At 39.1% G+C, this 12,970-nt stretch overlaps 1 protein-coding gene across 1 annotated transcript in view; it reads left to right on the top strand.

Moving 5' to 3' along the window:
- The window catches only part of mvda (mevalonate (diphospho) decarboxylase a), a 48,596-nt gene that overhangs the window by 5,969 nt on the left and 29,657 nt on the right, over nucleotides 1-12,970 (top strand). The window contains exons 2-3 of the mRNA XM_063067062.1: nucleotides 1,061-1,131; nucleotides 3,518-3,632. Coding sequence (XP_062923132.1) covers nucleotides 1,061-1,131; nucleotides 3,518-3,632 — 186 coding nt within the window. The remainder of the gene's footprint in view (nucleotides 1-1,060; nucleotides 1,132-3,517; nucleotides 3,633-12,970) is intronic.

The following is a 12,970-nucleotide window of genomic DNA, read 5'->3' as shown; positions in this document are numbered from 1 at the left end:
GACGCTGTGAGCTGTAAGGCTGGGCAACCTTGTGCTGTGTTCTCGTGGAGGGTCTGAAGTTGAGTGGGAGACCTGATAGGAATTTGTAAGATTATGAGAGGCATAGATAGGGTAGACAGTCATATTTACCTCAAGGTCGAATTGTTAAGTACTGGAGGATGTGCATTCAAGGTTAGAGGGGGAATATTCAAAGGAGTTGTATGTGGCAAGTTTTGCACAGTTGTAGGTGCATATGGAAGCAAATAGGATGGTGGCATTTAGGAAGCTGTTAGATAATCCATATCCCTCCATATTAAAGTGTTTACGTACAGGCAGGAGGGAATTGGTATAATTTGGCTTATGATCAGCATTGTCATTGTAGGCCAAAGTACCTATTCCATTGCTGTATTGTTATACATTCTCTGATTGGGGTAGTCCAGAATCTCTTGGAGCTTTGTCAGCACCTTTTGGGTTATGTTCCATCACTGGACCTGGGAACTCTCCTCCTGCTGTCTGTGTCTGGTTAAACCATGTACACTAATTTCAGGTTGAACAGCTATGAGGGATTAAAATAAGAGTATTCTTTGTTTTGTGTTTTTTTAATTGTTTGTACTTTTATAAATGCTGAAAAGTTAACTCTGCCATGGCCTGGCTGTAAAAGTAGAGGGTTGGGCATGGGGCTAGCAATCCAATCCTGTAAAAACCCAGAGCTACAGAAACGCCAACAGGAGCTCCAAGGACTTCATCTCTGGGAGTAGATGGGCTACACCTGGGGTCAACTTGAAAGACTGGCCCAGCAGGACCGAGGACTCTGGTGAGCTGCTTTCGGAAGCCTATGTCCCCCCGGGTGATATGTTGCAGAAGGAGAAGATGTTGTTGCTCCTGTTTTCCCTTCTATCCCAAACTCCATTGATGTAATGGGATTATGGAACAGTATTGCATGCGTTCTGCAAACAGTTATGAAGAAGTGTCAGGCTATTAGAAATGATGAGAAACAAATTCTTAGCCAATATGAGGAAACTTTTAATGTTATACTGTATATTATCATGAGAAACTAAAACTCTTTATTTCTTGCATGTAGGGGGGAAACGGAATTCAGACTTGATTCTGCCAATTAATTCTTCACTGAGTGTAACATTACATCAAGACCAGGTAAGTTTTGAGGTTGCAATAATTGAAATGTTGAAGGAGTTTTGCTGGCCTACCCAAAGTCCATTTCTTTCCCCCACATATATCTGTGTTCTACTTTGCCCTCAAACTAAATATAGCTGTTGGTTATGTAAATAATGAAACTGGCAGACTAAGCCAGTCTGATAAGCTCTCTGGTTTGGTCTCTAGTTCTGTCTTAATCGACCACAGTAAGGGCAGCAATTGAAGTATTAATATAGTTTACTCTCATGAATGAGATGGAAAACAATTTAATCAATTTATTGTACAACCTCAACCATGTGCATGCTGTGTTTTCAGTATGTTTAATTGATTGTCGATCGAATATACAATAAAAATCTGTTCATTCAGCATTCTAAGAACTAGCAGATATTCCAGACTATTGGAGTTTGCTTCTATGAGGCAGATGCTGAGCCATCAAGACTTCCAAACAATGGGATAGTGGATTATTGGAATTCATTGAAATGATCAATTAAGGATACACTTTGTTATCAACGTGAGGGCAAATGAAAACTGATGTTTAAGGACTTTTACCAATAAAATCCATAACCCACTAACTTTGGTGATATTACAACTGACCTGGGGTTGGGCATTATCTGAAGAAATTCTATTTGGTTCCTTTAACTAATTTGAGGAAAATATAAGATGGAACAAAGAACAGCATGGAACAGAACCTATGTAAACCTGCTGCATAATCAATCTAACCCTTCCCTCTTATACAGCCCATAACCCTCATTTTTCTTGCATCCATGTTCCTATCTGAGAGTCCCTTAAATGTCCCCATTGCCCCATCGGCCTCTACCACCAACCCTAGCAGTGCGTTCCAGCCACCCAAGACTCTGTTTATTAACAAAAAACCTATTCTGACATCGCCCCTAAACTTTCCTCCACTCACCTTAAAGACATGTCTTATGGTATTGGCCATTGCCACTTGGGGAAAATGGTGCTGGCTATCTGCTCTATCTGTGCCCCTTGAAATCTTATACAATTCCATCAAATCACCTCTCATCCTCCTTCCCTCCAAAGAGAAAAGTCCTATAGCTTGTTCAATCCTTCCACAAAAGACATGTTCTCTAATCCAGGCAGCATCCTGATACATCACCTCTGTATCTTCTCTAAAGCTTCCACATCCTTCCTATAATGCAGCAGCCAAAACTGAACAATTCTCAGTGTGGTCTAATCAGAGTTTTATAGATCTGCAGGATTACCTTGCGGCTCTGGAACTTAATCCTCCAACTAACGAAGGTGAACGTTCCATACAGTATGTCTTCTTGACCATCTGTCGACTTGCATGGTAACTTTGAGAGATCACTGTGGACTTGGACACCTCTGTCCCTGCACACTGATAAGAATCCTGCCATATTCTGCCTTTAAGATCAATCTTCCAAAGTGTATCACTTCACAGTTTTCTAGTTTGAATTCCATCTGCCACTTCTACACCCAGATCTGCATCCTATTTATCTCATTGATCCCAATGACAACTTTACACTATCCACACACCAGCAACCTTTGTGTCATCTGCAAATTTAGCTTTCACTTCGTCATTCAAGTGCTCTATGAGCATCACAAGTAGTTAGGGTCTTAGAACGGATCCTTTCGGAACACTTCTAGTCACTAACCTCCAGGCAGAATACGTATCTACTGGTGCCCCTTGCCTTCAATGGGCAAGCTAATTCCAAATCCACACAGCCAAGTTTCCATAGATCACATGCCTCATGAGTTTTTAGATGACATTGATATGTTGAAAGTTTAAAAAAAAGTGCATTCTTTCTGTGTGGCTTGCATATTACCACGAATCAATAAAATTGGGAAGACTGCATTTAGAATTTTGTGTACAGTTCTGGTCGCCACTCCAAAAGAAGGATGTGGTGGTAAGAGTGCAGAAGAGATTTGCCATGATGGAGGGATGTAGATGTAAGACGAGATTGGAAAAGCTAGAATGTAGGAGGCTGAGTGGTGACCTTGTAGAGGTTTACAAAATTATGGGCTACATGCAAAGGATAGGTGGTTAGAATAGTTCTTCCTAGGGGAGTTGAGAACTAGAGAGCATAGATTTAAGGTGAGAGGGGAGAATTTTAAAGGAGATTTGAAGGGCTGTATTATTTTTTTACACAGAATGGTGAACATTTGGAACAAGTTAGAGGAGGTAGCAGAGCATTTAAAAAAGCATTTGGACAGAGATGAGAAAGGAGTAGAGAGGTGGGCTGAATGCAGGTAAATGTAGCATAGGAAGGCACCACAGCTGGCATGGGTGAGATGGGTTGCAATGGCCTGTTTTTGTGCTGTATAATTCTGAAAATCTGTCAAATGTACTTTTTTTTTCTTAAATAACCTCCATAATCAATTTTGGATTTTTATTTTGTCTTTTCAGTTGAAAAGTACAACAACGGTCACTGCTAGTCGTTGTTTCAAGGAGGACAGAATATGGATAAATGGAAAAGAGGAAAATATCGAAAACCCAAGGCTGCAAACTTGCTTACGGGAAGGTGCACATCAGTTTGAATTACCCATAACGTGAGAATAGGTTGTGTTGGTACTTGATCTGTGTTGGGTGTTGATTCTTCTATCTCAGTGGTCCCCAACCACCGGGCCGCGAAGCATGAGCTACCGGGCCGTGAGGAAACGATACGAGTCAGCTGCACCTTATTCCCTGTCACACACTGTTGAACTTGAACATAGGGTTGCCAACTGTCCCGTATTTGCTGGGACATCCCGTATATTGGGCCAAATTGGTTTGTCCCATATGGGACCACCCTTGTCCCGTATTTCCCCTGCTAAGGTAGAGCATTCCTATGAAACGTTTCGTGCCGAAATGGCGTAAAGCGAAGAAGCAATTACCATTAATTTATATGGGAAAAATTTTTGAGGGTTCCCAGACCCAAAAAATAACCTACCAAATCATACCAACTAACACATAAAACTGAAAATAAATAACACTAACATATAATAAAAGCAGGAATGATATGATAAATACACAGCCTATATAAAGTAGAAATAATGTATGTACACTATAGTCGGGAAGATGTAGGCAAAACCGATTTGTGAGGGAAAAATCGGCACATACGCACATGTGCACGTCACACATGCGCACACAGATGCCCGCACAAGGCTTCATGGTCATGGTAGTCTTTCCTGGGGTAAAGTGTCCCGGGATTTGACTGCTACTTTTGTCCCTTATTTGGGAGTGAGAAAGTTGGCAATCCTAACTGTAAAAGACATGTTGAGGTGGGTTTAACCCTACTTGAACACCCCCCCCCCCCAGTTGGCTGGTCCGCAAGAATATTGTCAATACTAAACCGGTCCGCGGAGCAAAAAAAGTTGGGGACCCCTGTTCTATCTAGTGCTGGTACAATACATTGCACTTTCTGCTTTATCTGAAACAACTGAGTGTTGTTAAAAGCTATCAAGGACACTTTTGGGGGTAAGCAGGTGGAGATGTTTGGTGCTCTAGTTAAAATTATAATACAGTTTTTGTTGCTGATCTTAATACAAAGTGAATGCAGTGTAAAGATGGCAAAATCTTACCTTGACTGTACAGGATATTGCTCAAATCAAGATGTTTTGAAACTAGGTAAAATCATAATACCATTTCCAGATGCTCACTTTTAATACAAAGAGGAGGGAGTGTAAAAGTAGGCAAATCCTACTCTGACTGTATTGGATGTTGCTCAGATCTCAAATGAGCTGCTTCGTTCTGATCAGTTAAGGAAGGAATTACAGACATCCCACCCTGCAAAAACTCATTTCAGGGAGATAGCCCCACCATTTCAGGGAGGTAGCACCCCCGCCCCCCCCCCCCGGTTGACCTCCAAGGGTGTATGTAATACTTTGTTTAGTGATTTTTGTCTAATCTGTAAACTAAGTTGGGTATATGCAGCAAATGTGACATTAAAATATGTACTTATCATGTTTATTCTATTACAACTTTAAGCAAGTCTACAGGGAGTTAGGCCTCATCACGTAGGACATCAATAGCGTAGCACCTTGGCAGTCAGCAGGCTAGTTTAAATCAGGGGTCCCCAACCTTTTTTGCACCGCGGACCGGTTTAGTATTGACAATATTCTTGCGGACTGGCCGACCTGAGGGGGGGGGGGGTTGTGTTAAACGCGACTGGAATATAGGTGATAAGTCACTTGTAAGTGGCTAATATACTCAATTTTGTTTCTAAAGGGGTTTATCTAACGAATTTAATATTAAACACAGCGCATATTTTCCTCTCACGAATGTAGTGATTAGTCAATTATAACAGTGGTCCCAATCCGCCGGGCTGCGAAGAATACAGCGGTAGCTAGAACGCACCCAGCACATCTTTAAGAAAAAAGCCGAAATAAACAATCTAATTGATTAGATGCTGCCCGGCGTAAATGTTGGCCCAGATCAGAGACAACGCAATCAGCAATCGCCTCTGATCTGGGCCGACATTTACATGCTGGGCAGCACCTAATCAATTAGCTTGTTTATTTTGGTATTTTTTCTTTTTATTATTAATTTTTTTATTGCAACACCAACAAATTACATTCAATACAACCAGTTGCCAATTACATTTTGACTGTTTAACCCAGCTACCCCCCAACCTTCATGACTATCCCCCCCTCCACCCCTCTGTCCCCCCCATCCTTCTCCCCTCCACCAATCAACTGAATTGTACATACACAGACAAAGCATTCCTATTTTAACAAAAGATATTATAAGTTAGATATCAAATTTGTCCACATTATGATTGTGTTTGCTCGTGCATCATTTATTCTTGCTGATGAAAGTTCCAGGTAAGAAATGTCCAAAAAGCTCCGAATCCAGTGAGTATTTGAAATATCATGGGGAGGTGTCCAACGCTGGACTACAATCTTCTTAGCTGCAGTCAGGCCTGCCAGCCAGATTTTGCGTGTTTTTTCCGTAAGGGAAAGGTGGGAGTCATCATTTAGAAGATGTACAGCGGGGTCCATTAGTAATTGTACCCCTGTTGGTTCTGTAAGAGTACTGATAACCTTCCCCCACAAACCAAAAACCCCTGGACATTCCCATACAACATGTATAAAAGAGCCAATGGCTCCATGGGGGCCAAATGAGCCATAAGGGTCAGGAACCAGTCCGATTTGATGTCTAATTCTCAGTGTTAAATATGCTCTGTGACAAAATTTCAAGTGTATATACCGATGATTTGGGTTTTTCGAAGCACCAGCAGCATTATCCCAAATCGCATCCCAGTCTAAGTCTTGTCCCAATTCAGATATGTCCCTATCCCAAGCTTACATTCCCGATGTGGGCATATAATTCTGGGAGTTTAATTTATCATGGGTATATGACATTATCTGTCCTGGAGCACTCTGTATCCAACTTAAAATGGGATGGTCCTTTAAATCTGACCCCTAGGGAACACCGTAGGCTTTACAAGCTGATTTTACTTGAAAGTAGAAGAAAAGAGAATGTTTATCAATATTATATCGAGATATCAGTTCTTGAAAGTCAAGGATAGTACTTGCCCCATTAATATCTTGAAGAGTAGTAATACCTTTATCCTCCCAAGTTCTGTTAATGAGTGGTTTCCCCCCAGGTAGAAAACGATTACTGTTCCATAATGGAGATGATTTGCACCGTACGCTTTTAAATTTTAGGAATTTTTCTGCTGCTCTAAACACTTGTAGTATAATGGGTTAAAATTGGACCGTAATACAAATCATATTTTTTGGTAGACACACCTATAAGGAGAAGGTCCTTCAACCTTATTGGTGCTATTAGCTCTTGTTCTATATTTTTCCAGGACGAAACTTTATCCTCCTTCATCCAATAGCTAAGACGTTTTAGTACAAATGCCCAGTGATGCAATTTAAAATTTGGACATGCCAATCCCCCATTCGATTTTTTGAATTGTAGAGCTGACCATTTGACATTGGGTCTTTTACCATTCCAAACATAGTATCGTAGTAAGGAGTCCAGTTTTTGCCAATATCCTGCTGGAGGTGTAAGTGGGATCATTGAGCTGATAAAATTAATGCGGGGTAAGATGTTCATTTTAATGACCGCTATACGGGCCGGGACTGATGCTGGCAGGTGTCTCCATCTATTAATATCTTCTTCTATTTTTTTCAGAATTAGAGTAATTTGTTTTAGCCACAGATGATAGGGAAGTTTAACTTTAATACCCAAGTAGAGGACTTCATTTGTAACTTCAATCTGGGGAGGAAGAGACATCTTACTTTTATCTGTATTAATCAGCATCAGTGCTGATTTTAACAAATTAACTTTGTATCCTGAAAGAAATCCAAATTGCTCCAGTGTTTCTAAAACATAGGGGAGAGTTTGTTCAACATTTGCCATTTAAATTAGTGTGTCATCCGCGTAAAGTGATACTGAATGCGATGTTGTACCTATTGTAATAGGGGAGATCTGAGGAGAGTTTCTAATTAAATGTGCAAGCGGTTCAATAGATATAGTAAAAATTAAAGGAGACAAAGGGTCCCCTTGTCGTGTGCCCCATCCTATGTCAAATAACTCTGAGAAACCTCCTCCCACACATACCCAGGCTGAAGGATTAGCATACAGTGTTTGAATCATATTGATAAATTTATCGCCGAACTTAAATTTTTTTAGAACTCTCCAAAGATCTGGCCATTCAAGGTGATTGAATGCTCTTTCAGCATCTAGAAATAGCAGGCCACAGGCAGGCGGGATTTTATGTGTTGCACTCAGTACGTGTAAGAACAGGTGAATATTATCAGATGCGAGACGCCCCTTGATAAAGCCCATTTGATCTGGGCTAATTATTTTCCCAACTACTGTCTCAAGTCTACTGGCTAAAACTTTGGAAAATATCTTTGAGGTCGGCATTTATCTCTTTAAATCTTTTTATTGAGTAAGTATACAAAAAAGGTAAGCCATATAAACATTAATACAATGTTAAAGTATAATAAAATTCCAAAAGATAACAATACCAAAAAGAAAATACTACAAACAATGTAATTTAAGCATAAGAAACCAAGATAACATAATAGTATACTAGATTTTATATATATCAATGGAAAAAAAGAAAAAAAAAACCCCAAAAAAAAAACCCACCGTGCAACTAACTAAAAGCAAAGCAAAGCAATGGGCTAACTTGAAACCAAACAGAGTTAAACTTAAAATCACGTCCTCAATCCCGACCTCCATTAAAACAGTGAAGAGAAAACAAGAAGGGTAAATATTACATTAAATGAAAATATCGAATAAAAGGTCCCCAAATCTGTTCAAATTTAAATGAAGAATCATAAAGGTTACTTCTAATTTTCTCCAGATTCAAACATAAAATCGTCTGAGAAAACCAAAAAAAGGTAGTTGGAGCATTAAGCTCTTTCCAATGTTGTAAAATACATCTTTTCGCCATTAAAGTAAGAAATGCAATCATTCTACGGGCTGAAGGGGAAAGATTACTAGAAATTTTAGGTAGTCCAAAGATAGCAGTAATAGGGTGAGGAGAGATATCTATATTTAATACCTTAGAAATAATATTGAAAATATCTCTCCAAAAAGTTTCCAAAGTAGGGCAAGACCAAAACATATGAGTTAAAGAGGCTATCTGCCCCGAACATCTATCACAGAAAGGATTAATATGCGAGTAAAAACGCGCTAACTTATCTTTGGACATATGTGCTCTATGAACCACTTTAAATTGAATTAGGGAATGTTTAGCACAAATAGAGGAAGTATTAACTAATTGTAAAATCTGCCCCCAATCATCCACAGAAATGGTAAGCCCCAATTCCTGTTCCCAATCTACCCTAATCTTATCAAATGGAGCTTTCCTAAGTTTCATAATAATATTATAAATCATAGCCGATGCACCTTTCTGACATGGATTAAGGTTAATTATCGAATCTAAAATATATATAGGAGGAAGCATTGGAAAGGAAGTAAGTATAGTACTTAGGAAATTTCTAACTTGTAAATATCTAAAAAAATGTATTCTTGATAAGTTATATTTGTTAGATAATTGTTCAAAAGACATAAGGGAACCATCTAAAAATAAATCCAAAAACCGTAAAATACCCTTAGTCTTCCAAGTTTGAAAAGCGCGATCCGTAAAAGAGGGAGGAAAAAATATGTTACCTAAAATAGGAATCGCTAACCCGAATTGATTAAGATCAAAAAATTTTCTGAATTGAAACCAAATGCGCAAAGCATATTTAACTATCGGGTTAGAGACCTGCTTAAGACGTTTCGAATCAAAAGGAAGAGAGGAACCTAAAATAGAACCAAGTGTATAACCCTGAACAGATTGTAATTCCAATGCTACCCATTTAGGAATAAATAGTATGTCCCGATCAAGTAACCAAAATTTCATATGTCGAATATTAATAGCCCAATAATAAAATCTAAAGTTAGGTAATGCTAAACCTCCATCTCTCTTAGCTTTCTGTAAATGTATTTTACCCAGTCTCGGATTCTTGTTCTGCCAAATAAATGAAGAAATTTTAGAGTCAACTTTATCAAAAAAAGATTTAGGAACGAAAATTGGTAATGCCTGAAACACATATAAAAATTTTGGCAAAAAAAACATCTTAACTGCATTAATACGACCAATCAAAGTTAAATATAAGGGAAACCATTTAGATGAAAGTTGAGTAATATGGTCTATTAATGGTAAAAAGTTAGTCTTAAATAAATCTTTATGTTTACAAGTAATTTTAATCCCAAGATATGAAAAGTAATTATTAATCAATTTAAATGGAAATTTATAATATAAGGGAAGATGTTTATTAATCGGAAAAAGTTCACTCTTACTAAGATTTAATTTATAACCTGAGAAAAGACCAAATTGTGCTAATAACTCTAAAACAGCAGGAATGGATCTCTCAGGATTAGAAATATATAAAAGTAGAGGTCGGCATTTATCAAGGAGATTGGACGGTAATTGGTACACTCCAAGGGATCCTTACTGGGCTTAGGTATAACTGTGATCAGGGCTGTGTTTAGGTCTCTATGGAAAGCGCCATTTCCAAAAGCATCTTAACGTTTCTAACCATACTGATCCAAGAATATCCCAAGGTGCTAGGTAAAGTTCCACAGGTATGCCATCTATGCCTGGCGTACGGCCCTTATTTGTAGCTTTAACTGCTTTGAGTAGCTCATCCAGTGTAATAGGAGAGTCTAGTATTTTGGTGTCCTCTAGTGACAACATAGGGAGGTCTAATCCACTAAAAAAAAATCTGTGAAGTCATTCTCAGAAGGAACTGAGCCACTTGTATACAATTCTTTAAAGTAATTCTTGAATGTCTTGTTTATTTCCTCTGTTGAAGATACTACTCCATGTTTAGCACATCTAATCGCTGGTATAGACCTTTTAGTTTCCTGTTGTTTGAGCGTTAGAGCTAAAAGATGGCTCCGTCTGCTGCCTTCTGCGTAATACTTATGTTTGGTTATGTGGATCATATATTCTGCCCTGTCTCTTAATAAATCATTTAATTCTGCTTGTTTTGTTTTGAGCTCGTTTTCTTTTGTTATGATGTATATCCCTTTGAGATCATTTTCCAAAACCTTACATTCTTCTTCTAAGGTGGAAATCTTTTGAAGCCGGTTTTTATGTAGGTGGGAACTGAACCATATGGCGTTATTTCGTAAGAAACCCTTGATGGAGGCCCAAATCACTGTCACATCTGAGGCACTATTTTTATTTAAATTTATAAATTCTGTCAGTTTTGTTCTCAGTTGTGATTGAAATTCATCATTTTTTAGAAGGGTGGAGTTAAACCTCCACCTAGTAGCCTTATTTTTAATTTTGCCGTAATTAAAAGTAGATATGACTGGTTTGTGATCAGATAGGTGTCTGGGCAAAAATTCTATTGAGTTTACTAAAGGCAGCAGACCGGAGGATATAAGAATGTAATCTATCCGAGAGAAAGTTTTATGTCTTGTGGAGAAGAAGGTATAGTCTTTAGCAGATGGATTATGCACCCTCCGCATATCAGTTAAATTTAAATCCGTTAGAAAAAGGTTAAGTGCTTTGGAAGCAGATTCTTGAGAGCTTGATATAGTTGAGGAAGATTTATTGAGGTTAATCTTTACCAAAGCATTCATGTCTGAACCAACGTAGTCACTTAACTACAGTAATTGTAAGGTAATTGAGGGAAAAAATTCAATCTCGAATATAGTTGGAGCATATAGGCTAATGAATGCAACTTTTTTACCCTGAATGGATGTGCAGCAAAACCTAGACATCCTTATTGTCAGTGCCCGTCCTTTCAATTGATACATTACTATTACGTCTCATTACTATCATAACTCCTTTTGTACGAGTACCATCAGCTGATGCCACAACGGGTTTATAAAAACAGTTTTGAACCCTGGGAATGTCATTAGGTGTAAGATGTGTTTCCTGTAACAGCGCAATATCTGTTTTCTTTCTGCGTAAGAAATCTAAAACCTTTGAACGCTTGTAGGAAGAGTTTAATCCTCTAACATTAAATGATACAATAGTAAGATTTTCTATTTTATCTTTGTTGCTCATCTTCCCCTGGATCTGTTGTTGTAAGTTGGTGGTGGAGCCCTGAGTTATCCCCTTCCCACCCCCACCCCTCCCATTCAACCCTTTGCTTTGTAACATCTGTGAGTGTCACTTAGCAATGTCAGACACTGAACACTGACATCAACTGCCCCCTTTCCAGCACCAACAAATTAGAAAGGCAAAGCAGTTCTCAGAGACAATCATATCAAAGAGACAAGAGAAAAGAAACCTATATAAGGTTAAGCTATATAAGTAAAATCATTTCCGTCTCAAATATAGTATGCAGTAACACGTATTCAAGATCCCAATAGCTACCTTGCAAGAAACTGTCGCTTCAATAGACCGTTGCTTAGCGATAGCGCCAGTGACGTCTTATCTGGTTCCCAGTAATGTAAACAAGTCTACTGGAGACATAACATTCTAAAGTTAGTCAGAACAACCTGTTGTTTTTCAGCTTCATTCTTGACGAAATATTACATTTTGGGTATATTGAATATTACCTTAAAACTCTGACCTGCAATAGTCAGAAACAAATTGGCCCCTTAATTAACTAAATATAAAGGTGCAATGAATGACTTTCCAATAAAAGAATAACCAGAAAACTTCACACCTAGAATGTTAACTTGCCCGTGCCTGTTAGGTTGCACATACACGCTAGTCCGAGCTCTTGATGCTGTTCCACCTCCTCCCAAGGGGCGTGTGGACTTTGCCCAGGGTCTTCCATATCTCCCAGCACCAATGATTTCAGAGCTTCTTTCGCTTCCTCTGCCGAGTTAAACGACATCTTCATGCCCTTGATATTCACTTTCAAAATTGCTGGGTATATGAGGAATGAGTCGATCCCCTTCTGTCGATTAGCATGGATCTCCTTGTATCCCTGCCATTCCTGCATCGTGCCGGGGCTTGTAGTTGGCGAAGAACTGCAGCTGGGTGCCATCAGGGAGAGTAGGTTTGGCTTTCCTCGCACCCTCCAGGATAGCCTGCTGGTCGGTGTACCGTAGAAGCTTAAAAATCATGGTCCGCGGTCTTGAGGTGTTGTTGGGAAAGATCCTATGTGCTCTGTCGATTTCCAATGGAGTGCTGTGGGAATTCTTGAGGGCTGGAATCCAATTAGGCGGCATCTTCTGGAGGTAACCTCTTGGATCTTCGCCCTCAGCGCCTGTCGGTAAGTTGACCAGCCGCACACTGTTTCTCCTGGATCTGTCCTCCAAGTCATTTAACTTTTTCCATATCTTACTCACCTCCGCGAGATAGGAGTTAGTAACTTTCTCATTCTTGCGTAAGCAAACCTGAATGTTGTCTATTTTACTGAAGGCCGTGTTAAATTTTTTAGCGTGAGTGTCCGC

This window comes from Mobula hypostoma, chromosome 14 (assembly GCF_963921235.1).
Source record: "Mobula hypostoma chromosome 14, sMobHyp1.1, whole genome shotgun sequence".
NCBI classification, from domain to species: Eukaryota; Metazoa; Chordata; class Chondrichthyes; order Myliobatiformes; family Myliobatidae; genus Mobula; species Mobula hypostoma.
The sequence above is the reverse complement of the archived record's forward strand: the minus strand, read 5'-3'. Positions and strand labels throughout refer to the sequence as shown.